This window comes from Talpa europaea (genome assembly GCF_964194135.1).
Source record: "Talpa europaea genome assembly, chromosome: 4".
Lineage (NCBI taxonomy): Eukaryota > Metazoa > Chordata > Mammalia > Eulipotyphla > Talpidae > Talpa > Talpa europaea.
In genome coordinates this window covers 111,066,100-111,092,467 of record NC_140070.1, presented here as the reverse complement: position 1 = coordinate 111,092,467, position 26,368 = coordinate 111,066,100, and the positions used below count along the sequence as shown (strand labels likewise).

At 36.6% G+C, this 26,368-nt stretch overlaps 1 protein-coding gene across 4 annotated transcripts in view; it reads left to right on the top strand.

The window, feature by feature from the left end:
* Positions 1-4,613: 4,613 nt before the first annotated feature.
* Positions 4,614-26,368, top strand: part of IL1RAP (interleukin 1 receptor accessory protein) — a gene marked incomplete at both ends in the record, with an annotated part of 82,657 nt that continues 60,902 nt past the window's right edge. For all 4 annotated transcript variants that reach the window (XM_084231723.1, XM_084231722.1, XM_084231725.1 and 1 more), the window contains one exon: positions 4,614-4,677. In XM_084231723.1, the coding sequence (XP_084087849.1) occupies positions 4,614-4,677 (64 nt within the window). The remainder of the gene's footprint in view (positions 4,678-26,368) is intronic.

Sequence of the window (26,368 nt, the reverse complement as noted above, 5' to 3'; positions counted from 1 at the left end):
TATCTTTTATGTTGTTGCTATGGTATATCAAGTTAATTGATTTGTGTAGGTCAAAATGTCCTTGCATTTACAGAAGAAATCCTACTTGATCACTGTGTATTACCCTTTCATAAGAGAATATAGAATTTATGTGAAACTATAAAAAAACCCCAGTTGCCAAAAATATTACAAGAAAAATAGACTAAAATGGAGTTATCATTTTGCCAAATTTTTGTTGAGAATTTTTGCATCTATATTGGTTTATGGCTTTCTTTTTTGTAATATACTTGTTTTCTATGAATAGGGATTATACTTTTAGTTCTTTTAGATTTGTAAGCTTTGCTTTATGGTGCATAATATGGCTTATCTTGATGAATATTCCATGTGTACCTGTAAGGAATATACTATTATTATGTAATTTTTCAAGTACTCAGATACTTGTTCCATTTATTATATGCAGGCTTATCGTTCCATTTATTATATGCAGGCTTATATTCCCCAAAAAAGACAGAGTAGCGGTTCCTTTATTTTACTTAGAATACGAACCCTTATCAATTTGCATGAATTTTTGTTTTCAAATAAATCCTGGATTCTGAAGTATTCTGTACAAACTTTTTATGGTTTAAGAAACTAAACAAGATAAAAGTGATGATGCAAATAACTGGTTTCTTAATAAATGCTATGTATTTTCCTGTAAAATGGGATAATGACTTGTGTCCTGCAAAAGCTCCTTTGTCATATCTCAGGTGGGCATAGATGCAAAACCTGCTCAAACCTTATCAGTAAGTTAGAGAAGAGTAAAGGGAGTATTCGGATGGGATCAGGACTCATGGAAGAAATTTGGCTGCTGGTCTAACTCCATATTGTGACGGCCATCTAGCCTTATGCCTTAATGGCCAGGTTTTGGATAGGCATTGTTTGAGGTAGCAGGTTATAGCAAATGGAAAGTATCATCCGAGATTAAAGCAAACGATACCAGTTTTATATTTATAGAAGGTTTATGGTGCAAGATCTTATAGATGACAAAATGTAGGTTCCTAGAAATGAAATCTGGTAAACACTGTGTTGGGGGTTGAGGTCCCATCCAGACTGGTGGGCTTCATGGGCTTCATGGATTGGCTGTTATCTGCGTATGGAACTGTATGTGGAAAATGGAAACTAAGGGAGAAACCTAGTGCTGTGGCATGGTCAACTGCTGCTGTAAAAGGGAAGTCTAAAAAAATGGTGATTCAGATTTAACATCACCCTTGAACATCATCTTGTTGCCTGCTGGCTCAGTGAGAGTATCCACTGGTCAGGGCTGACTCAGAGGTAAGGAGATCTTGAAGCTTATTGAGCCTAGAGAATGCAGACAATAGAAAGATTACTATGTAAGAAATAGCTATTATCTTGCTAAGTATATGTTAGCCACCATCAGTCTCATTTGTTGATAACACAGAGCTAAGTATGTATTTGGAAGTTCATGCTAGATGATATAGCCATCCTAGCTGATATACTGAGGAATGGTGGCATAAAATGTGAGAGAAGTAACAACATATAGGAGGGGAAGTATGAGCATGGTCATATAGTAAAGAATAAGAAATATGCAGCAAAAGCAGACTAAGAACTTATTATATGTATGTTTCAATCATCTGCCACAAGGGCAGAGTCTTTTAAACCTCATCAAAATAATCTAAAGCTTGGTCATAAATCAAACCATGAGAAATCAAGCATTATTAGGCAGCTTTTTTTGCTTTCTGATAATTTTCCCATCTCTGAAAATATCAGTGTCCCTTTCCCCCATGAAACAAGCATTAAAAGGGTATTGCTAGTTGCAATAATAACATTCTGAGACAGAATGCAGGGAGATGTTAAATGAATCAGTCTTCTCTGCAAGGTTTCAGACCAGCCAGCCGCTTCCCACTCACCTAGGTTCTTTTAGTGTCTCAAAACCAGCCTGAACAGCTAAGTTTTCTTTCTAGTCTGCTTTATTCTAATTCATCACCAGGCAGGGTTGACCCTGGATTTGTGTTCACACACAGGTTATCTTTAGATAGCTTTACCTTGGTGTCCTGACTCCTGTTGCCCCTGGCATAATCCAGTTACTCATGGGAATATCAATTAAGGCCCTCAATCACACTAATTAGAATGTACTCTAAGTGTTGCCTCAAGAATTCAGCAGCTTATATGCAGGCAAATTGGGGAAATCTAGAGGTATGAGTTATTTTTTTTTAATAGTCAAAAGCAATTTAGGAGGCTAAAGTGCTTTAACATGGGCTTGAAATTGCTATGCCCTGAATCTATAATAAATATTTAGTTGCTCTCTGTTGACAAGGATTAATGCTGAATTATTAATTACTTTTATTAATGACTTATATGGGAATATAGTGGCATGCTGATCAAGTTTATAGATGATACCAAGGCTAGAGGGATAGCAATTATTATGATGCCAGATTCAGGAGCCAAATGATTTCAAGACAAGATTTAGTGGCGATCCATCCAGCAGAAGCCTGGAAGAATGATCTTCATAAGGCACGGCTTGATGATCACATCACTCCTCTAATCGAAAACCTTCAGTGATTTCTTATTTGTTGTTTATGTTTAATTCCAAGTCCGCAGCCTGTTATTCTAGGCCTGTTCTGATCATAACATTCCTTGCTTTCCAACAAAATCTTCTATTTTTTTTTCCTTACATGCTGTTTTTCAGCCAATTGCAATCATTTATAGTCACTTTCCTATTTATATTCTATGCTTTTCCTATTTTGAGCATCATTATCCACCATGTTTCTTTTCCTTATGCTTTCCTCCTACCTCAATTCATAATTTCCAAGCCAGTTATTGCTCAGTTTAAAAACTACCTCTCAAAAAAATAAACGGAAAAAAACTACCTCTTGTGTTGATGCTTCTTTGATTGCCTTGGCTGGAGTAATCTCTCTCTTTTGCTCAACTTCAATAACACTTACCTGTTCCTTTCTGACTATTTTTATCACTGTTTACTTTGTATTGCAGTCCTTTTTTTTTTTTTTTTTTTTTTTTTTTTGGTACACACTTCAAGTCTCTTTTACACTCCACCTAGTGCTAGAGTTTTTGTCTGATAAATCCTTTCATAGCCTGGTGCTTCTACTGTATATTACTTATAGTAGGTGATATTGAAGTGATTTGCATTTGGTTTATTTCCTTTCTTTGGAGAAGCAGCCTTTCGAGGTAACCCTCCATCTTGCTCATCAGAGCCTTGTGAAATTATATCATAGTGACTTGTAAACAGAAAGTGCTCAACACATACTTTACTGGGTGGATGAATGGAAGGAAGGATTTCCCTAAGGCAATGGTATATGAAATGGAAGGGAATGGTGGTAGCAAGCCTGATACATTTAATCTCTGAGATCAAGTGGTTGTTTAATATGTAGTAAATTCACCTGTGATTTGTCTACAGTCATTAAGGAGCAAGCATAATATGAACTAGAGATTTTGATGCTATGCGGTCAAGAGAGTGATAGATGTTGGAAATTTGCATTGTGCTTTAAAGTGATCATACACTCTGTATTGCTTAGCAGTACCAGTACCAGTACATCCAGTTTATCCCTTTGTTTCAGTTAGTGTTTTTAAAATTATTCCTTTTAAAATGCTGTTGTTTGGTTACCCTGGTTATCAAATGTCCTATTGCCTCTCTGACCTTTTTAGGCTGGTGGGTCCTTGTGACTGAAACATGTGGCATAGGCTAATGTTTAGGATCATAGGGTTGGCCATTAGCCAGATAGGAGTATAAATCTCATCTCACTTACCGAAACGATGATCTGAATAAGTGACTAAGACCTCAGTAAGCACCATTATCCATCTCTTGTGTCCTAAGCAAAAAAAGAAGCCTTGACTATACAATGTCTCAGTGATATTCAGGTTTCTGTTTTTAGAACCTTATGGAAGTTTTATCAGGGTCCAAATAAGTCTAAAGTTGTAGGAAAAGAAACATTTCACAGACTTTGATAAATCTCAGCCCTCTGCATTAAAGATCACACGGCCAAATATAAGGCCATGACTCTTGCTAGTGGCTGTTTCAGTTGATTATCAACAGAAAGACTAAAGATCACAGAAACTGGACTCCAGCCTCATCATTTGTGCTTCTGGTGAGAAGAGGTGAACACTGGGCCATGAGGTTTATGTATTCCCCTGACTATCAATTTAGAGTGTGGTGGACTGCAGACCAAGTCTGAATCCAGGATTTCTAGACTTTCTATTCATTGCTAAGGAGGGAACAGTGCCTGGATCATATAATATTTCCAGTTGATAGTATCAACAAGCGAATTAAAGGAAGGTGAGAAATCAAGCTTATCTGCCAGAACTATGATTTTTTTTTTTTAAGTAAGTTGTTATAGAGGTGGGTCTAAAACAAGATTACTAGAGTTTGGTTATTTTCTGTGCTACTTTCTAACCAAAGGATTTGGTTATGTTTTTTAAACTTACTCAATTTCTCCATCTGTAATAAGAACATTTAAATACAAAGTCTTTCTTATTGCCTAGTTCTGACAATTAATCCTGTTAATATTGTAAAATTCTTAGAGTAGTTACTAGTCAATAATCAGCATGTTTTTACACTGAGTATTATTTAAGCAATGAGAGTAATAAGTACTCTTCCTTACATCTGTATTTATTTTGACAGGATGGGACTTCTGTGGTGTGTTGTGAGCCTCTGCTTCTATGGGATCCTGCAAAGTGATGCCTCAGGTAAGTGATTGACCTTGCTAATCTATTACCATGCAACTCAGGCATAGGTTAATGTGTCATCTTTCTATGAAAGTGAGTTAAGAAACTTTATTTGTTGATGGGAGGAGCAGCTGACATCTCTAATCTTCATGGGGTTATAGTACACTTGGGGCAGTGGTCTAGCATATAAAAATGCAGGAATTACCCATCACCTTCACATCCAAGCATCATAGAATTCTGCTTCTTTCCCTTATTTCAGGACCCATGGGAAAAGAAATGACAGTGATGGTAGCAGGACTCTGTTCTCAAAATCAGTGGTGGAGATAGTCTCAGTGATAACAGTTCATTGAAACCTTATAGAAATAAATACTATTATTATACAGGAAAGAAAGGACCTGACACTTGAGTCATTCTTTCTTGGATGTTGTCTCATACGGGGAGCTAGACAAAGACTAATGAGTCTGAATACCCAAACTCAGTCATCATGGACCTGTATCTTATGAAGTCAAAGTTATAAAGGTCTTGAAAGGCCATCTTTTAGGTCTCTTCTCATTTCCAAAATTACTGCTCAGAACCCTTCTATAGTAACTCTGACTAGTGATCATATAGTTATGTCTCTGGACTGAGCAAATTCTTAGAAAGTTTCTGTGCATATAAATGAAATTTGTCTATCATTTGCATATTACATGTATTTTGTTCAACTGCTTGATTTAAACAGAAAGGACCTAATCCTATGGTTCTCTAATGTTAATATAGGGAAGTTAAGTCTCTTCATTTATAAAAACTTCCCACATATAAAAAACTTCTCACATATAATTCTCCTGAAGATCATGGACCATATTTTGAACATTATTGCTTCAATACCTCTTCTGTGTAAGAGACCTTAAGATATGAAAATAAGGATCATGTAACTCTGCCCAGTGTTCTCTAGTCTGTACCTTCAACTGTTCTTGCAAGGCATGGAGCTGAGCCCTGCAGCAAATCTGGTTATCTTTCCTGGGAGTGTTTCAGCTTTTCTATGCCATTTAAAGCATTTTATTGGAAACCAAAAATAGTGCTAAAGGAGGGGTGTAACTAGGGCAGAATACACACAAAGCTGAGAAAAGTCGAGCTAACTTTCAACCTTGTTGGCCCTTGGGGCTTCCCACAGGAAGGGATGTATTACGACCCAGGCTGATTCAGCTGGGATGTAGCTGATCTACAGCTTCACTGTCGGAAAGACCCACATCTTTCCTGCTTGATTGAGTGTTCCATTTAATTGGCCAGTGTCATGCTGTCCTGATTTTTAAATATGTTGAACATAACCTCTGATTATAATTTGTTCTTATTTGATTTAGTTCTATGCTTGAATATTATCTGCTTACAGAGGCCTTCCTGAACCATCTTAACTAAAACAGCCCTGCCAATCATTCTCTCTTCTTTATCCTGTTTTAGTTTTATTTATAATACTCACATTTCTTGATGCTATATTAACTTTCTCTTCCACCCTCCTACCTTTCTTTTCCTTGTACTCCTCCTATCCTGCTCTCATTTACTCTCCTTCTTCCTCTCCCCCTCTTACCCACTTCTCCCTCCCCTCTCCAACTCCTCCTCCTCCCTCTTTCTTCCTCTTTTTTCTATTTTATTTTTTTAATTTTATATATTTTTACATCATTTTTCATTTTTGTACAATGTATGCATTTTCATCTTGGTTATAGTCCCCATACAATTCCCACCCCCTTGCTCCTGTAGTCTTTTGATTCTCCTTTCTTTTCTCTTTCTCTCTTACCCTCCTTTTCTCCCTGTTTCTATGCTTTAAAGCTTCCTAATGTAGGGCCTCCCCTGGTGGCGCAGTGGTTGAGCGCTGGGCTGCGAAGCTGCCCGCAGCCTCTGCAGCGCCAGTTCGATCCCTCAGTCTGTCTGTTCTGCTCCCCACGCTGGCTCTGGTGAATTCTCTCTCCTTCCTGCACTTCTGACTGTACCTAGTGCTTGTGTAAATAAGTAAATAAACCTTTATAAATAAATGAATAAAAAAAATCTTCCTAATGTCAGGGACTTCCCTTTTTGTTGTTTTGGAGGAATGATTGACACATAGATACATAGTATAGTGATACTCTCTCTCCCCCAATGTTATCTGTCTATCCACATATATGTATACACATGCATATATATACATATATGTGTACAAACACACACACATATGAAGATATCTATCTATATATGTGTGTGTTAAATGGATTTTGCACAATCTGGCCAGTTTTAAAACAGAACTTGTTTGGTTTATACCAATAATTTATCAGTTCCTCCACCTGGCAGGAAAAGGGAGAGTGGAGCATATTAGTCTTGCGGAAAGGTCGTGAAATCCCAGAAGTTGGTGGGTGCTGGTGCCCGCCCCAGCGGCCCCTGCAGTTTTGCTTCTCTGAATGACTTTGACTGTAATCCATCCAAGGAGCTCGTCCACCCCCACCCCAAATGTTGTTGGAAAGTGAGCTTTCTACCCAGGAACAGTGACTCATAATTCTGCCGGGGAAGCTGAGTTCTTGAATAAGATAAGTTCTCATACCAGCCCCATTGAGTCACTATGGGGGCAGGAAACATGTTGTAATCCCCTCAGCCCATCTGGCACATATTCATTTGCCTTCCTTATGAAAAGGTATATTGTGTCTGAGTCAGTGATGCACTTCCTAGTTGGAGGGAGTGGAACAAAAAAGAAGTGTTGACAAAAATAAAAGGGGCAACTGACTGGGTGACTGGAGGAAAAACGGGTTCACTGCACATCCTGAGGGACCAACTGACCTGGAGTGTGTGAAGGTGTCCCTCGTGCAGTGATATGGTGCCGGCTGACTTGTCCGTCTCTCATGAGGCTCTTTCTGTGCTTCAGGTACCCATTTTAATGGGCTTGATGTAAGGATAAAGGAAAAATAACCTTATGATCTTAAATCACATTAGATATCACTACACAAGACATTACTAAGAATTTTGTCTTGTTCTTGGCCCTTCTGTATCAACCCTTCTTACAAGGAAAAGCCCAATTTCAAAATGTAAATAGCACCGGAAGAGGTCCAAGCCCGTGTGTGGTGTTTCAAGTGTAGTGAACTGGATTTCACAGCACAATATTCTAGCTTGAGAACATAGTCATTATGTAGTGGTGCTGTGATTTCCATATTCACTCAGGAATATGGAGGCAACATTTTCATCTCAGATGGTGACAACAAAAAATAATCAAAAAGTCCCCTGTATTTTCTCTTAAGAAATTAAAGCTTTGAATAGTTACAATAGTGATTAGTGTTATTGTCATGTGGTAGTTATGGTGGTGATAGCAAAGCTCCCTTTGCTAAAAGAAAGCACCTTTAGTTTTATATACAGGATGTCGTTTTAACTCTCACACCCAAATCAAGTAGTCAGGCGGTTGTAACCCCTCCCGTCTCCATTTTTATAGCTATGCAACACTGTATATGGTTCAGAGGATCACACCTTTTCAGATATGTGTTGCCACATTTACCACTATGGCACCCATAGTCCTGCCACCATAGTCCACTGGGCCCCCCACACTCTTTTCAAGATCTAAGATCCAAGCATCAAAATGGTTAAATGATTTACCAGTGTGCATTCTTTGGTTATTTTCGGTCCATAAATAATTGATACCATCTCATATTGCCTTTCACTTTCTGACTTATTTCACTTAGCATAGTCACCTCAAGACCCATCCTTTTTGTCCCCAAAGGTACTATTTCATCTTTTTAAATAACTGAGTACTATTCCATTGAGTATATGTTTCAAAATTTCTTTATCTACTTGTCTGTTGGTGGATACTTATGTTAGTTCCATGACTTGGTTATTGTGCATAATGCTGCTATGAACATAGGAGTGCATAAACCTTTTCTTTTGTTTTAAACTTTTATTTTAAGATTTATTTATTTATGCATACAATAACTGGGGAACAGGTCAGAGGTGTGAGGTGGGGGAGAGGTTTCACTAGAGACAGAGTGGTGAGTGGAACAGGCGGATCGACTGAAATACACTGCTAAGAGGAGAAGCAGGTGAGACAGGAGACGTCTGCTGTGTCATGTGGGTTGCTTCCTGGCCAGGGATCGAACTTGTGCTTGTAGTGACTGCAGATGGCTTCATAGGTTGCATCTTAACCCCTGCACTACCAGGGAGGCCCATCCTTTTCATCTCAGAGTTTGACTATTTGAAAACTATACAGAGGGATTGGGGGGAAGTGGACGAGGAAGGGGAAGAAAGAATATAGGGCATTGGCATGGGAGTTTTGGTAAGGAGTAAATGAAACATGTATACATCTGGAGGTGTAAAAATGTACCCCCATAATTATGTTGATTTTTTTCCAGGGGAAAAAAAGTGGTTAAGTGAATCACCCAAAGTCACACAGATAACACTTAGCATAAGTGTTACTTCAACTAATTCCCCAGTTCCAAAAATTCATGTTATTTTTGCTAAATATAGTCCCCTTGGACTCTACCAGCATAGAAACAATTTAGAAAGAAGATTAGGGTCCAAAAGGATCACAGGTTTTGCTGTTAAAGAATCACTTAAAAATAGGTTTCTGTGCTTTCTAGATAAGGAGTAACTTTACTCTCCCGAATCCTTACCCTTAAGATGTTTTCTTTAAGAGGAAAATCACTGTAATATAAGTTCAAAGCTCAATTTCCCATTTTTTGCTTTTTATAGTATTAAGCATTTTCAAACTAAACTAAAAGAAGTCCTCCTTTGCAAGAATTGCAAAAGAAAACTTCAGCTGATCACACATTTCTCTTGGTGTGTTTCATTGGCAGCATGTTAGAAAGTCAAAATGTTAAAACTGTCTTTGGAGTAGAAATAAATATTTGGAAGTTGTGATTTCAAGTTGGGGAGATATTGAAAATGGCACCACATATAATATGTGAATTTAAAAAATATTGTCATATCAAAATTATTTGCTACATGGACTGCATAAAAAGTGACAATGCATTTTCTTCCCAAATGCACACACAGAGATGTTTAAATATAGTGTTTTATTTCAGAGACAACAAACATTGACTTCACAGAAAACGCTGTTGATGGAGGGGTTAGAGATCCTTATATGTGTTTTTTAGTTTAGAAAATGAAGAGTCACAGTGTGGACCTAAGGTTACAGTGCTCAGCATGCCTGACAGAGCTGGATTTTGAAAACTGCCTTGACTCTACATAAATTCTTTTCCTTTTTCCATTGCTTTCCTCTAGCCTTTTCGCTGCTAAAGGAGGTAATATCCAAGAAAAATAAAAAATATATTTAAGAAGTTTGCAGGGTGGAAATAATCTTTGGACTTCTAGATAGTGAATTATACAAAATTCACTATGCAAAGTGAGTAAGCAAAAACACTGAGGTTTACCCAGAAACCAAGAGACATTGGTTCAGTTCTGGCTGTTTTTCACTTTGAGAGTTGACTTAACGATTTTAATGAAATCACTGAGTCACTGTTTCCTTATGTGTAAACCAAATGAAACAAGCAAAGAAGCAATAAAAACAAAACCCTAATTCTGTCTCATTTTTTTAAATTAATGAGCATTATGACATATTACACATTGTGGACATACACAGCATACAATCTTCCAATTACTGAGTTGAACCAGTTCTGTAATAACAAGTGTTTATCTTACAGTGATTTCATTTCATTCTCAAGATTATGTGTTCTATCATTTTTTACAAGAGAATCCAGGGAAAATAAGGGAGATTCTTTTTGTAAACATCTTATGATAAAGCCTGAGAGAAAGAAGAGAAAATAAAAACCAAACAGAATGCCATGAGAAAGCAGAGAAAGTTACTAATCCCGCAGGGATTTATTTGTGGAAGACTTCTCTGTCAAAGCACGACTCTTCAGTTTTCTAGGAGAAATGCAGCTCTTATTTGGTAACCGAGTAGGGCTCTACAACTCCAGGGATAGTATGAAAGTATTTAGAAAACAAGCTAGAAATATTGGTTGGGGACAGACTGTGGAGGACAGGAATCCCTGCAGGTAAAGAGAATATTTGTGTTTAATGTGTTTTCGATATAGTTGACTAGGTCTTTCCTTTTGTTAATTTTCTTCCTTTTGCAAGGACGTTTAGTATTTTTAATGTTATGTAGGATCTTTCAGCTTTTGGTAAATATACAATTTGTTGCCAGCCCCAGTGGCCTCATATTATTTGAATGTGCTTTTGAAAAACTCCATACTCAGATGTACTTGTGACATTCAGTGCTGTCTCTGTTGCTCATGGCTGGTCATCCTGAACACAATTCGTTTCTATGTAATTTAGTCCAAACATTTGGAGAATGTCTGAAGAATACAGTTTCATTTTATTCTTAGACCTAAAGGTCATTAGAATTACAACATTTCACCCTGTTGTCCTTTAAATGAACCCTCTTGGGAGCAGATAATCTTCACCCTTTTTTTCTTTTTTAAGCTGCATTTGTATTTTGAAACACACTGATGTTTATTTTTAAGCTACTTATGCTTCCTATGGGTGGTTATTCTGTGACTTTACTGAAAAAAAAGATTTGACTACCACAATTTTTGGACCGGATGCTGACTCTACAAATATACACTCTAGAACAGCTTTTTTTTTTTTTTTTTTTTTGTATTGCAGTGCTTATTTTCTATTTAGGAAAATGATCTGATTCTCCCTTCACATGGCTGTTAGTTAAGAGATCCCACTATATTTGTGGGGAATCCTTGGGTGCATATGGTTACAAATGACAATGTCTGGCTCAAGAATTTATGCTGCCCTTTGAGTCACCTTTGCTTCTGCATCATTCCCTTACCCTCCCCAAGAACCTTTCTTATTGCCAGGTTGAGATGAGGTTTAGAGAACCACCTCACCATCATGATTAACCTTGACCCTCACTAGCAGACCACTTCACATTCATTCTTCTTCCACTATTTAAAATTTTATTTTTTTAAAACTGATTAACTTATTTGGAAAATAAAATGTGTATTCCCCCTCAAGATAACAAATCTATCTTCTTTCAATCCTCTGGGTGCTTTCCTCATTCTTTATTTGGGGGGAACACAGAGAAAATAGAAATGTTTTGTAAATAATTTGGAAGCTTAGTCAATAACTTCAGACGCTGCCCATCCAAACCTGTAAGACTGATATAATTTCCTTCTTTCATCTTCCCCTGACTCATCAGCAGTACAAAAACTAAAAATACAAGATGGCTGAGGAAACAAGGGAAAAGAGATAAAATAATCCCACCCGCAATAGTTTACCCTTGGCTGAGTTGTACTGTTTTCCTGAATTGCACATCTCCTGCATCAGAATCGGAGACCTTGTGTAGCTGAGTTTTTTTGGGAAATAGATATCAGTTTCTTAAAGTGTTTTTAGGTCTGGAATAATTGTTTAAGGTTCTTTGTCCACCAGCCCATTGTTTTATCTTTCTGAGATAGTTTCATTTTTTTTTTAATACTCCATGAGGTAGTACATTTTGATAAATACAAAAATACTGATGTTTGCATTTTCCACTGAAGTTATACAATAGAAGTTTGCTGTCCTTTTCATGTTTGGGCTTGCCATGGCAGTGAGAGGCATCAAGTGAAGAGTGTTAGGCGGCGAAGTTTCCTCAATAAAACCTGTGGGTCAACTCAGTAAGTGTAGACATGCAAGAAGAAAATAAGAGAAGGCATTCCTCAGTCACTGCTGTTTTTTCAACATAAATACAATTCTTTATTACTATATATCATGGGTTTGATTTGATTCTTAAGTACTTAAGCTTACATGCAATTACAGCTCTACTTGAAATACAGAACTCTATTATTTTCAAAGCAAACATATATATATACAAATTATTGTAACCCAAGTGGACCGCAACCATTTTATTCACCATTATTTAATGTAGTTTCCTTTGCTCTTTTTTGCCGTGAAGGAAAACTTTTAATCATTTGCTGTGGGCTTGTTTGCTGGTTAAACACATTATGCCTAAGAGCCTCAATCATTGCACCTGCGCAACTGTCCTTCTCTAACTCTTGGGACTTTAGTCTGCCCAGAAAATTGCTTAATAAACAATTTTTTTTTGCTTTTCAAAGAGAAGGCATTAATTTCATCCTTATATTTTCTAATTTGCTTTGGACATTTTAATCTATATGGTTTCTTAAGGGAAAATTGAATTTCTCTTATGCAAGACTTTTGACATCCATGGCTTGATTTTCAATGCCTCTTCATTTTTAACTGCTCACTCCACTTAAAGGAAAATGAAGAGGAGCAGGGAGGGAGGGGGAGGGAAGATTTAAAGAAAGGAGAAAGAGAAGAGAGAGTGCTACAGTGGAGGAGAGAGGCAGAGAGAAAGAGAGAGAGAGAGAAAGGCAAAGAAAAAAAATAGCTATGTAAATATAGCCTCCCCACAGGGGTAATTGCTGGATTTAATGCACATACAGCTCTATACTTTTTCAGAACATAAAATATGTATATATATATATATATATATATATATATGTGTGTGTGTGTGTGTGTATTTTAAGTATCACACTTTAGTACTTACTTTTTAAAATTTATTTTTACTGAGCCTTCATTGAATGGTATTCTTTTAGAAGTGTTCATTTTCTTCTGTTTTTTTTTTTTTTTTTCAAACATTCTCACTCTTTCCCGCCTTCCTAGTATATTAAGGGGATAAAATGAAATAGAAGTCATAAAGTATAGCAGCTTTCTTCCATGTAGTGCACCTCCCGTCACGAGAGTTATCAGCATCTTCAGAGTTATGCTTTGTCAGGCAGGACACTTGTCCTGTGAAGGAAGGGGACAGTAAAGATGGTGGCGATTGGGTCCTGTGCCTGACCTTCCTAGTAATGAAGGATAAGAAGATGGTGGGTGAAGACATGGCCCTGGATCTTTTTTTGAGCTCTGTGTTTATAAGGGTAAGGCAGAAACAGTCTGCTCTTGTTTGCAATTGACACTGAGTGTAAAATGTCTTTCCTAGCAGGAATAGACTACTTGAGCTTCAGTAGAAACCCAGTCTGTGTTCAGCTCTATGAGGAGAGAGTAACTTTGTTTGGCTAATAATTGAAATCATGGAAATCATGAATTAAGTTAGGGAAGATGTTGGAGGAGTTCCCCACACACACTCTATGCCATGTTCAAAGTGAGTGCTAAGAGGGATTTCAATAAAAAAAATGAAGATGGGGCTTTTTCCTGGTGGCTTTATTAGAGCAAACTCTTAGTTATATCACCTTTATTATTCTCAATATCCTGTTATTAAAAAGGTTCTTCCTCTCATCTACAATGCAGTGATAATTGATGACTGCAATAATAGTTGTGAACATTATACAATATTGATTTTTTTAATCAGTAAAAGATCATGTTAAGCTAAGCATGGCTTTAAAGCCCTTTTATTCTAATTCTCTATAAATCGGTAATAACTATATAGTGGAGTGTGTGTGTAAATGTGTGAGGAAAATAACATTAACTGAACCATGGTGTGCATATATATATATAATTAATGTGTATACATATACATATGTGTGTGTTATATACATTTCTGAACAACTTCATAAGGTAGAGATAAGTGTTTTAATCTGTCTTTATCAGTGAGGCATTCCTGATTCAAGAAAGTGAATTAAAATGCTAGTTTGACATAAGAACTTACTATGGTAGCTATTAGGTGGTAGAACTTGTATACCCATTTGTCTTTAACACAAGATAAACTATTTGGTATTTGCACAATTCCATGCTGCCATTGTATTCTTTGCAATTAAGACTCTTCATTTTTCAATATGTCAGTCAAATCTGCTTGTCAATAATTGATGACATCAATCACACACATTTTAAAAGAAACTTTCTACCAGAACAAACTTGAGTTGAGTTCTTGTGGGTTTTTTGTGTTGCAAATAGTATTTCAAATTGATTTGCTCCAAGGCTCCTAAAACATATACAGGACATTTCAACTGTATATATTAAGATTAAATATTTTTTCCAAGGTTTTAAAATTCTTCTGAAAGCAAAACAGTTCTCAACAAAGCTGTAAATGGATGAAAGGAAGGTGGTAAGTTCAGCAATTTGAGTAGAGTGGGATGCTGTTAATTTCAGCATGCTGCAAGTTTGCCTTGATGTTATGCATTTGGCTACCAATGTGGCTAACCCGGAAAATATCACTGTAATTCTATGCCTTTTCCTTTTGCCCCGAGACAGAGACAGCAGGCTTTGTCCCTTCCTCTAGCTACTGTTGGTCTTAGTGAGTGATGTTTGCATGGGGATCAAAGATCTTTTTATTATTCAGCAGTATTTAGCTCTAGAAATTCTTTTCAGTCCAAAAATACTATTTTTTCTCTACTAAACTTTGGCAGTGATTGGCTGTGAATTTTGAAATTGGATGGTGGTTTGACTCCAAGTTTCATTTTATTCCTGATGGAGCTGAAATGTTTTATCTTTTTCAGAAGCTGTCACCATGTGTGTATCTGTGTGTGTGTGTGTGTGTGTGTGTGTGTGTGTGTACTCAAAACAGCAAATGCTCAAAGACTGGGCTGGGGCATAATCACCAGTCCCCACATAGGTACCTTACTTTACCCACTGCAAACTCAAGAATTGAAAATTTGAATCTTTAATTTTAATGCACAAGACCTCTTCAATCCCAGGGAAATCCTTATGTGTTTTTAAACTAATTATCCATTGTAAAGCAGACAATACTTCTATCACATATGGATAATAAGTATTCCCCTTTCATTCTGAGATTTAATCACCTTTGTCATTTAACAGATAAAGGTAGATATAACCTCCATACTTAGGAATGCTGGCTTTTCATGATTAACTGTGAAATCCAGCTCAGCAGTATCCCCTGAGATGTGTTATATGCAAAGCTGTATAAATGATGACTAAAACACTTTGCATTTATTAATTCATACTATATGGGTATGTGTTAGACACTATACTTTATTTATTTGTAAACAGGCAGAAATGATCTTTGGACTCATGGAACTTATAGTTCTAGCGAGAGTATGGGATAGATAGGGAAAAAAAAGTAAACACATTTTTCAAAGTACTATGGAGATTATATATGTGTGCTATTTTAAAAAAATGAATTGTTATTGGGCCACCCCTGGTGGCGCAGCGGTTGAATGCTGGGCTGCGAAGCTGCCTGCAGCCTCTGCAGTGCCAGTTCAATCCCCAGCTGCCGGGCGAGGGTCCCACATGGCGTGCAGACCTCTCCTGGTGCGCCCACTGCTCCCCACAGCAGTGTACTTCGGTCCTTCTGCGTGTTCTGCTTCCCGCTCTGGCTCTGGTGAATTCTCTCACCCTCCTGTGCTTCTGACTATACCCAGAGCTTGTATAAATAAATAAATGAACAAACAAACATGCAAACAAATAAATAAATCTTTTAAAAATATTTTTTAAAAATGTATTGTTATTGAAATATCAATATTTAAATCCTTGCTAATGTTTTGACAGTATGGATTTCCCTGTCAAGTATAGTCATGATAGTACCATATTCCATTTTATTCTTCTTCCCCACCACCCTGCTTTTACCATTCTTTTGCTCACTCTTCTGAAATCCAAAGAAAATCTTTGGTCAGTTTTTAAGGATTAGTTTTAAAGTTTGTCTTTGACCCTTTGTTTGGTTTTTCTATAGTCCACATATAAGTGATATCATGCAGTATTTATCTTTCTCCTTCTGAATTATTTTACTTAGTGAAGTCCTTCCATGTTGTTGTAGTTGGTATGACTTTTCTTTTTTGCTCACTGATTAGAATTCCACTGTGTACATATACCACATCTTCTGGACTCACTCATCTGTTTTGGGGTACTTAGGTTGTTTCCGTATCTTGGTTATTGTAAATAATGCTGCTATAAAAATGGGAATGCAGGTTTCCTTTCATTTTAGTGTGCTATTTTGATGGGAAGTAATCAGGTAATCAGACATTATTGCTGTTGTTAGTTGGTCAGAGAAGATCTGTTTGAGAAAATGACATTTTATGGAAACTTTGGAAGATGTAAAAGAACCATCTATGCAAAGTAGTGAGAATGCACTAGAATGGCATGTTAAAACCCTAAGCTCTAAGAATTATGCTGCCAGTGTTGCTGGAGTTTCGAGAACAAGGAGAAAGGGCACGAGATGAGGCAGAAGTAGGCAAGGATCAGCGCACATTAAGGGTATTTGTACATTTACCTTCACTGCAACAAAAATGTAATTGAAAGAATTTGAGCATCATCTGGTTATTAAATGTTCATGCCCGTTATGTCAAAATAGATAAGAGAAGATTTCAGTCTCTCACTATGGTGGATAAGGTCCCCTGAACGACTCTTTTCCTGCAGAAGAAGCTAGAAATGCTGCATTCAAAAAAGAAGTTTCTTTTTTTAAGTGAATTGCTGAGTTAGTAAGAAATCTTTAGAGGACAAAATTGAAGTGAAAACAGAAATCCAGAAAAGAAAGTAAGCAGGTTCTGCAGTTGGTGACTTCCCAAGGTAGTATACAGAGTTAGTGGTGAATGATGTATTTAAATGCTAGCACATTGGATAATTTCTTTAAAAACAAGGTTAAATTCTTACCATATACCTTAAATCCATGCAAATGCCAGTTAAATATTTAATGGTAAAAAATAAACTCTAAAACTACTAGAAGAAAATATATGTACATATTTTTTATAATGTTGGCATGGAGAAGGCCTTTCTAGATATATCATCAAAGGTAGGAAGTTGTTAACAATATCAAGAAGTAAGCATTACTCCTGCCCACCCAAGTTTTAGAAATTGAAATCAGTGAGGCTTCAATTCTCTGTTTCAAAGTTCACAATACTGGACACTCAGCTCAAAAAATTAATTATGTACCCTAATTATTCCCCACTTTATCTTCTCATTTGAACATTTATATTGATTACAGAAAACTTTGTGGTTTTATTTTTAAAGAGATCAGTACTACAGAGTATGCTCAGCCAGCTGTCAATATTTCAGTATCTGTAGGAATAATTATACATGTGTGAAGCAAATGAGTGCTTCTTCCTTCATCTGTCAGCATCCCTTCATTTCTTCATCAAAACACATGCAGTATTGGACTTATGTAGTTTGCATTGCAATTATACCAACTAATCATTAAAGTGATGAATGACTTCACATGGTTTTAAAATACCTGCATTATTTGGTCATCAGAATAACCACAAAGTAATCATTATTATTGCCATATCCAGATAAGGAAGTATAACTTGAATAGAATTAGTGACTTAGTCTAAGACTTAGATCCAGATACTAACCAGAAGAACTTGGGTTCAAGCCCTTGTTTTCTAATCCCAAGTTCATCATTCTATTCCTGGCAGATTCATAGGATCCCAACCCTTTCACTACTAAGAGTATAATTTAATATTTTTTTAAGGATTCCTTCGGTTAAAAGCAATAGAAATCAGTCATATTAGCCTTCTAGACATCACTAAAATATGAGCTATAAAGATATTCAACACCTGAAAAAGAAGTTTTATGTTCATTAAATGCCAATTCTCATACCATCTGTCCCTTTCCTTAGTCCTGTGCAACCATTGATCCAACTTCTGTCTCAATACGTTCACCTGTTCTACAAATTTCCTAGAAATAGAATCATATTTTATATGTGACTTTCTGTAACTGGCTTAGCAAAAATGTTATTACTTAGCATAATGTTTGTTGTAGCATATATCAGTACTTCGTTACCTCTTATTGATGAATAATACTTCGTTATTTATTCATATCAATGGACATTTGGATAGTTTTCACTTTTTATCAATTAAGAATAATGTCATACATATTTGTGTACAAGATTTTGTGCAGACATATATTTATTTCTCTTGGGTATATACCTACAAGTAAAATCACTGGATCATTTAGTAACTTTGTGTCTAATATTTTGAAGAACTGCCAAACTATTTTGAAAAGTTATTACACCATTGTAAATAATTTTCTGAAGTATTGGATAGTATATGAGTCTCAAGTAGGGTACTATGCCACATAGCTTCTTTCCAGAATGTTTCCTTAAGGCAAAACATATTGCATCAAAAAAGAAAAGGTCACAGTAAATCAGAGATCTTCCAGAAAAGTAATATCTGAGCATTTTCTATTTTGCTAATGTAACACATTCAGTCTCAATGCTGTGAAAACTCAGATGTCCTGGATTAGATAATACCCTAAATAATTCACCATATAAAATGCAGAGGGAAAAAATCTTAATTCAAGTCAAATCTTGAATCCATGTGACTCACTTTATCTATGCAATGAAGTTGATAATATCAGTCCTGCCTTTCTCACAAAGTTGTTATGGAGATCCAGTGAGCTAATAAATTTCAAAGTTATTCTGTAACCAGCAAAAGCAAGTAAATAAAGCAGAAGTTCATTAGAATGAGCCTGAAAACTGACACCACCCACTTAGCACTTGAGTTCCCTTTATCAAGAGATAATGATGGGACTTTTTGCATTGGAAGGTGGATGTTTGCCCACAAGAACTGGCATTTCTTAATGACTGTAACCGTTTCTCAGAAGCATCATCATTTGCTTTAGATATTCATTTAATTATCAATTTCCTAAGAATTCAGACAATAGGAGCACATTCTTCCAAACCAGGTGCTTAAAAACAAGCCTATGAACCCATGACTCTCTGGCACTTACTTAGGCTTTGATGATTCTAAATTAGTTAAGATTTGTATTATTTTTCCATTTTATTATCCAATGTAATTGCAAAAGAAAATTTATTTTTTAGTTAAGTAGTGATTCACTGATATATTTTGATGACTCCAGTATTTACTAGGCTGTAGGATACAATGGTGAATAAAACAGATCCTATTCTTACCTTTATGCTACTTACAGTCTCCTGTGTTTTATGTCTAAATGTCTTAGGTTCTATTATTTTTCATCATGACCCTTGGATGACATTATTAACTGTCTTTGATTTAAAAATAAAGAATAAAGTGGAGGCTGAATTCAGGCCCTAAAATTTATAAATGAGAAATAATACAAGGAACATAAAAGATCTTAACACCTTTTCAAGTATGCTGCTTACTTTGCTGGGTAACCCTGTACAAATTACTTACAAATAGCTTTTCTGTATTTGTAAAATCATTTAATTCTTTGTGATTCTAGCCTTCTAGCATCCCAAAATTGAAGTTGTAAGTCTGAGGTTCAAGTATCTCTAAACTAAGTTGCTTTTCTTTTCCTTTCTGCTTTTCATCAAGCCACGTTAGCTTGTCCACTTCTCTCCTTTTTACTATCATCCTAGTGCAAATCACAAACTTCTCACACTTGCACCTTTCTGAAGTAGCTTCATAACTGGATGGTCTTCCTCCAATCCTACCCACTACTCCACTACTACCCATATCTTCATACAACAACCAGCATTACTGTTTTTTCCAAAAGAGTAAATTAAAGAATGTATCTCCTTTGATGAATTCTTGGAAGTATTTGCCATTATTCTTAGAATAAACTTTCAATTCTTTGCAGTAGCCTGTGTAGCCCTGTGTGTTCAGGTCTTGCCTTGTTTTCTCCTCTTTGCCTTCTACTTTTTTGATCATGGCAATGAAGCTTCCTGGGATTCTTTCAGGAATCCTGACATTCTCCTATAGTACTTCCTTTTTACTCTTCACACACTTCCCTCTAAACCTATGCTTAAAAATATATTCTACTGCACACAGCTCATACAATACTTCTTCAGGGAGCCAATCCCCTGTTCCTCCAAGTACTCAGGCTCAGTAAGATACCTGTTATACACCTGCCTCTGTCACCCTTTATAATTTTTTTTCATGGCAACCATTCCAATAGCAGCTATCTTAGTAATTGTGTAATTACTTAGTTCATTAGTTATTTAATATCTTCATCTTCTCTACAATGAAAACTCCATCAAGGAAGAGAGTTTTATTCACTTCTGTATCTTTAGTGCCTAGCAGAAGGCTTTGCACTAATGAGGTGCTCAGAAAATACTCAGTGCATGAATAAATGGATATTATAAATGACTACAATTTCAGTCTTTATAGCAGCTATGAGATTATTTTGAATGGAATGGCATGGAGTTCTAGGGAAGCATAGGCTTTTATCAGTATGAGATGATGGATGGTTACTTTTACTCTTAGCTTCCTCATTCCACTGCATTTGGAAACAAATATCTGCCCAACTCTGACTGGGCACTGTGCTGTGTGACCAGGGCCCAAGCTGTTACATGTTCTGAGCTCATAGTCTAACAAGGGATCATCCATGTCTTTTTAAACAACTATACAAGGTATATGGAGTGGTTAGTGTCAGGGCAGAGGCTAGAGAAACTGCTGTTTTTGTTTAGAATTGAGATAAATTTTTGCAAACTGAAAATACAGTTATATTTAGAGGGGTGTCCAAGTTAAGTTTTGAAGAATTCCTGTGATTTCAGAATAGGGTGGGAGTGAGTCCATAACAGAATGCTTGCCTCCTGTTGGTTGTTATAAGTAAAGCCATTATCTCCAATCAGTATGCTGAAATTACTTGGATTATCTTTGACTCTGTAAAGCCCTTGACCTTTTAAATTTTACTTTCATTTTTTATTCACTCTTTTATTTACATGTAGTTAATTAAATTATTGGTGGTACATTGTTTTAATTTTGGCAAACTGCATATAGTCATGAAACAACCACTAAAATTAAGATGCAGAAAAGATACATCATCCTCCCAAAGTAAAAAATGCTGACACTGAAGTCAGCCTTCCCTTGTGCTATGGCAATTAGCTCACCAATAAGTTTTTTGTTCCTTTGGAAAAGGTAATACTGCGTTTTTCAAAATGTCGTACGGACACAATTATATGGGACTGAGATTCCTTTACTTCCATTTGAGATACATTTACGTTGTCAAGTCTATCAGAAATTCATTCTTTAATGCTCAGTAGTATTCCATTGTATAGATCTACCACCATTTGTTTCATTCACTCGCTGAAGTAATTTTGACTGCATGAAGGTTTTGACAATCAGGAATAAGGCTGCTATAAAGCATCTATGTTTGCAGACCTTTGTTTAAGCATAAGTATTCATTTTTCTTGGGTAGATACCTTGACTTAATTTTGCTGGGTTATATCATAAGTGTATGTTTAATTAAATAGGGAAATGTCAAACTGTTTTCCAAAAATGATTGTACTTAGTTTTCTACTTCCTTCGGCAATAAACAAGAGTTCTAGTTGCTGTCTATCTTCTCAGCACTTGGTATTTTCTATTTAAAATTTTTTAACCATTCTATTAAGTATTGGGAGTTTTAATTTCATTTATCTAATGATTAATGGCTTTGAGCATTTGTCCATGTGCTTATTTACTACCTAGCCATCTTCTTTGATAAAATATATGGAAATCTTTTTTTTCACTTTTTAAATTTTTGTTTTCTTACTGAATATTGAGCATTCCCTATGTATCCAGGATAAAAATATTTTATCAGATATATAACTTTTAAATATTCTTTCTCATCTGTGGCTGACCTTTGCTAAACTTTAATTTTTCTAGTATTTTAAAGTCCTGTCCACAGGCCCAGCATCAGAGCTACCATTCCTTCTCTGCTCAGCATGCTTACAGAGTTGCCCAGCTTTTCTTGGAACATTGGGGGGCATGACAATGAGAAGGACATTTGTGCTATTAGCTAGCAAGCTTTAGGTTATGGTACAGAGAACACAAGTATCCAAACATCTATAATCCATGGAATGATATTTTCAGTGCCATGAGGAGGCATAGTGTGCTACACTACAGTACATTATCATTTAATGAGGTCTCTTTGAGGACAAGTTCCACAAGAGAGAAACAGTAATGGATAGTTAGGTTCTAGAGACTAATAAAATGTTTGTACCCACTACAGTCCCATGTATTTTCACAGATGAGGACAGGGGTTGGAAGATGGAAAAGAAGCAGGCACTGGTCAATGTTGTTCTCATCTTAATAAATCATAGACTTCACTCCAACAATTGTAGAGCAAAGGACTGACTCAAAGGCTATTAGCTGCACCACCTCCTTTCTCTCCCCGTGCCAAGGATCCAGTAATTGTCTCTTTTGTCTTCATGTGTGGTTTGTATAAATAAAGGCAGAGGTAACAAAAGGATAAAAAAAATCCATTCTTGACACATGTGGAGGAGCACGTGTACATGACCCATTTGATAGCCTCAGAAAACAAGTATTTTACCAGTCCAGTGTGTATGTGTCCACCAGCCTGGACTCCACCCCTTATATTGTCAGTATACATTCTATTCTCTTTTTTGTTTTTTTAAGTATAGTAAAGTTTATTTCCTATTCATTCATTTATTTTATATCTTTGTTAATATTTTTAGAGTATACAATTTCTACCCTCAGGTGTGGTCACTAAAGTTCTCCCACCACCAAAGAACCATAATCCTCCACCAGAGCCCACTGTGCTCCCCCTCACCCCCAGCATCACTTATAAGTGGAATATAGAGAAAACAAGCAAAGGGTCAGACAAAGGCAATCTTTAAAACCATTCTGTTCGTTTTTTTTGTCCTTAAATCAGTTGCCATCTCTTCTGGAAAGGCTTCATGGAACTCCCCCCTTCTCATAGTTAGCTTTAAGAGTTGCTTCTGCCCTGTCAAAGCATGCTGCATCATTTTATTTTTAGCATTTACTTCATTTTGCTTTGCATTGTGATCGTTTGCCTGTCTGTCATCCCTCTGTAGATAGTAGGGTCTTTGAGAGCAGAAACAGTGGCTTCCTTGCGTCTCGCCCCACTACTGGAGTCTATTATAAGCTGTTGCATGTAGTAGGTTCTCACTGAAGGTTTATTGTTTGAAGGACATGACATAACCCACAGTTCACCTTGCTTTGTGACCCAGACAGAAGCGGTGTCAGAGTGGTTAATAGTTGTAACTGGAGGTGACAGGGTGATCTGAGGAGTTGGAAGCAAATGCAGTCTTGTCTCCCTGTTGGCTGTGACGATGCTCTCCTGTCTAGGATAGGAAAATGGTGATTTGATTTTGAGTAATAAGCAACCCAGATCTAACTGTCTACTTTAAATGCCTTCCACTGTTCTGCTTAAGGTGATTTTCTACCAGCATGAAATGTTCTTCTCAGACAGTTGATGGAGGAGCTGAGTCATGCCTGACTATACTTAATAAGACCAAGGCAGCTAACGCCCGAGGGAGCTGCCTTCGAGGACAAGCTGACATTTCTGACTCCTCTGCTTTTTAAAAGTGGGTGTTATGAGGGAAAGTTGAGCATGAAGATAGCTTCAGAGTCTCCATTGGCAACAGAACTACATAATGACACTCTCTAATTCAGACAGATGCTCTCCGCCCCACTGCCTCTTGGCTATGAAATGCTCCTTTCTGATGCTGGGGACCCCTAATCAAGAATTTTAAGCGGCTCATTAAAGAGACTCACTCGGTTTCTTCCATTTTCTATTAAATAGTCCCCACCTACCCCACTCCCACTTTTTTTTCCCCTGAAAAACTGGCTGGATTTTATATTTTTATGTTTCAGACTAGAAGACACTCTTGAAATTAGCAGTAATGATAAACCCATCATGTTACGGAGTTGGGAGGGGTTAGAAATCATCATCTTGCTTTAGCTTCTTATATTATACACAAGAAAACTCAATCCAAGAAAAGGAAAGTGACATACTCACAGTCAGCATGAGTGTTTAGATTATGGAATGACCCAGATCTATGCTAGAATCCTTATTTCTAACTTATTGCTATTGTTAAAAGATAAAATGAGACATATTAAAAATTCTAAGTTTTTTTGAGTAGAAATAAATTCAAATTAGGCAGCATCAAACTGGTAGTGGTTTGGAACACTGCAAGGATGGATACTAGATAGGGACAAGACTTTATAGAGAAGAGACAGAAGCAAAGTGAGGGAATTATTTGATTGGCTGTAGCTTTGGCTATTGCATAATTAGTTGCATTGTTTGAAATAACTAGTTGACTATGATTGATGGTCTTTAGATTTCAATTATTTGACCTTGCTACATTACAGACAGGTTTTGGTTTCCTTACATAACCTATGAAGGTATTGAAGCCTCCTACACCCCAGACTATTGGGACTTCTTTTATTAATTTACCACGGTGTAATTGTGTGTATATTCTTTAAGTTATATTAGCCTCATCCTCTTCATTGTTAAATGGGAGCAATAATAAAAGCATCTGAAGAGTTGTTAAGAGAATTAGAAAAGATTATAAATGTAAAGCACTAAATACTGGCATCTGGAAAAAAATCATTATTAGATAATGTTGGTAGTTAAAATAGGAATAATGATTGTCACACTGGAAGTTAGGGCAAGAAATCACGTCTCCTGGCCCTATGTTGTTATTCTTTATAGAGAATACTATTAATATACCTTGGGAACTAAATTTTGAGGCAGAGGAGTTTCAAACTCTATATCTGAAAATGAGTTCCTATTTTAAGAGAAAGAGTCAGTAGTTATTTTGCTATAAGACAAAAGGAAAGAACATGATTTAACATATTATTTAATATACAGAATCAATGTTGGTATAGTATTTGAGAGAAGGAGATGTATAAGGCCTCCAAACTAGAAACCAAAAGATTGAGACTTAAACCAGAGAACCTGAGGGGTCAGCAGAGAAAAGACTGATTCTGGAATTGTGAGACTGCTCTTAATAGTAATGTGAACTTCTGAGTCGTTTTCTGAGCCATGACATAGTGGACAATGGTGACCAAAGAATATGATGTATCTGAAATTTATGTGCAAAAATATAAATTATTGTGGATTCTGTTAACTATTAAAATTTGTATTCTTTGATGAGATATAGTAATAAAATGAAGGCAGTGACTCCCAAGTGATGAGCTTGGAACATTTTCCTGCCTCAAAGAGTATGGAAACAAAAGGCTGTGTTTTTAGTTAACCACCTTCATTATCAAGTTCTCCATGAGGCAGGAAATCATACTTTTGGGAGACTGACACTACTCAGAGACAAGTGTCCTGGAGTTCACAGTTCTCCTGTAAAATATATATTGGATACACACAAACACACACACCAGAGATATATACCTGGATAGTTGTATGTGTATCATGAAGTTCCTAAAAGCCCATTTTTTGTATGAGTACAGTGCCTTTTCCTGATCTAGCACCTATTTTTCTTATTTTCATTTTCCAACTTTTTGGTAATTATTATTCTTTTTATGTATGACAGAATTTTTGTGTACAGCCCAGAGGAATGTTTATGGAGAGGGAGTGTGTATATCACGTAAAGGGTGTTATGTAACAGACATGTAATATCAGAGTTATTACTTTTGATTTCTCTGGAGTGTTTCCTTTTGCTTCATATATGAAAATATCATTCTCTTACCTTGCTTCCTTTGATTAAAGTGCTCTGAAGTTCAGAAAAGTTGTTTTGTAGTTTTTGCTTTATCTTCAGCGATAAATACTTGAACAGATGTTCTCAACCTTAAAACTATAGTGAGCCAAGAAGCTGAACATAAACATAGGTATAAACTTAAAGCCTCTGGGGGCCTCCCCAGTGGCGCAGTGGGTTGAGCGCAGTGCTGTGAAGCTGTCCGCAGCCTCTGCAGCGTGGGTTTGATTCCTGGCTGGCCAGGGAGCCAACCCACATGGCGTGACAGACCTCTTCTATCTCTGCGCAGCTCCCCTCAGCAGTGTCTTCAATCCGACTGCCTGTTCTGCTCCCCGCTGTCTCTGGTGAATTCTCTCACCCTCCCGCGTCTCTGGCCTGTACCCCAGTTCTTGTATAAATAAATAAATCTGCTTTAAAAATAAATAAACATACAGCCTCTGACATAACAGGAAAAACGAAGACCAAAGACTGACATGAGTGTAGTGTTAACTCTCTTGAGTAGTTGGTTTTATAGAAAGAAGTATTATG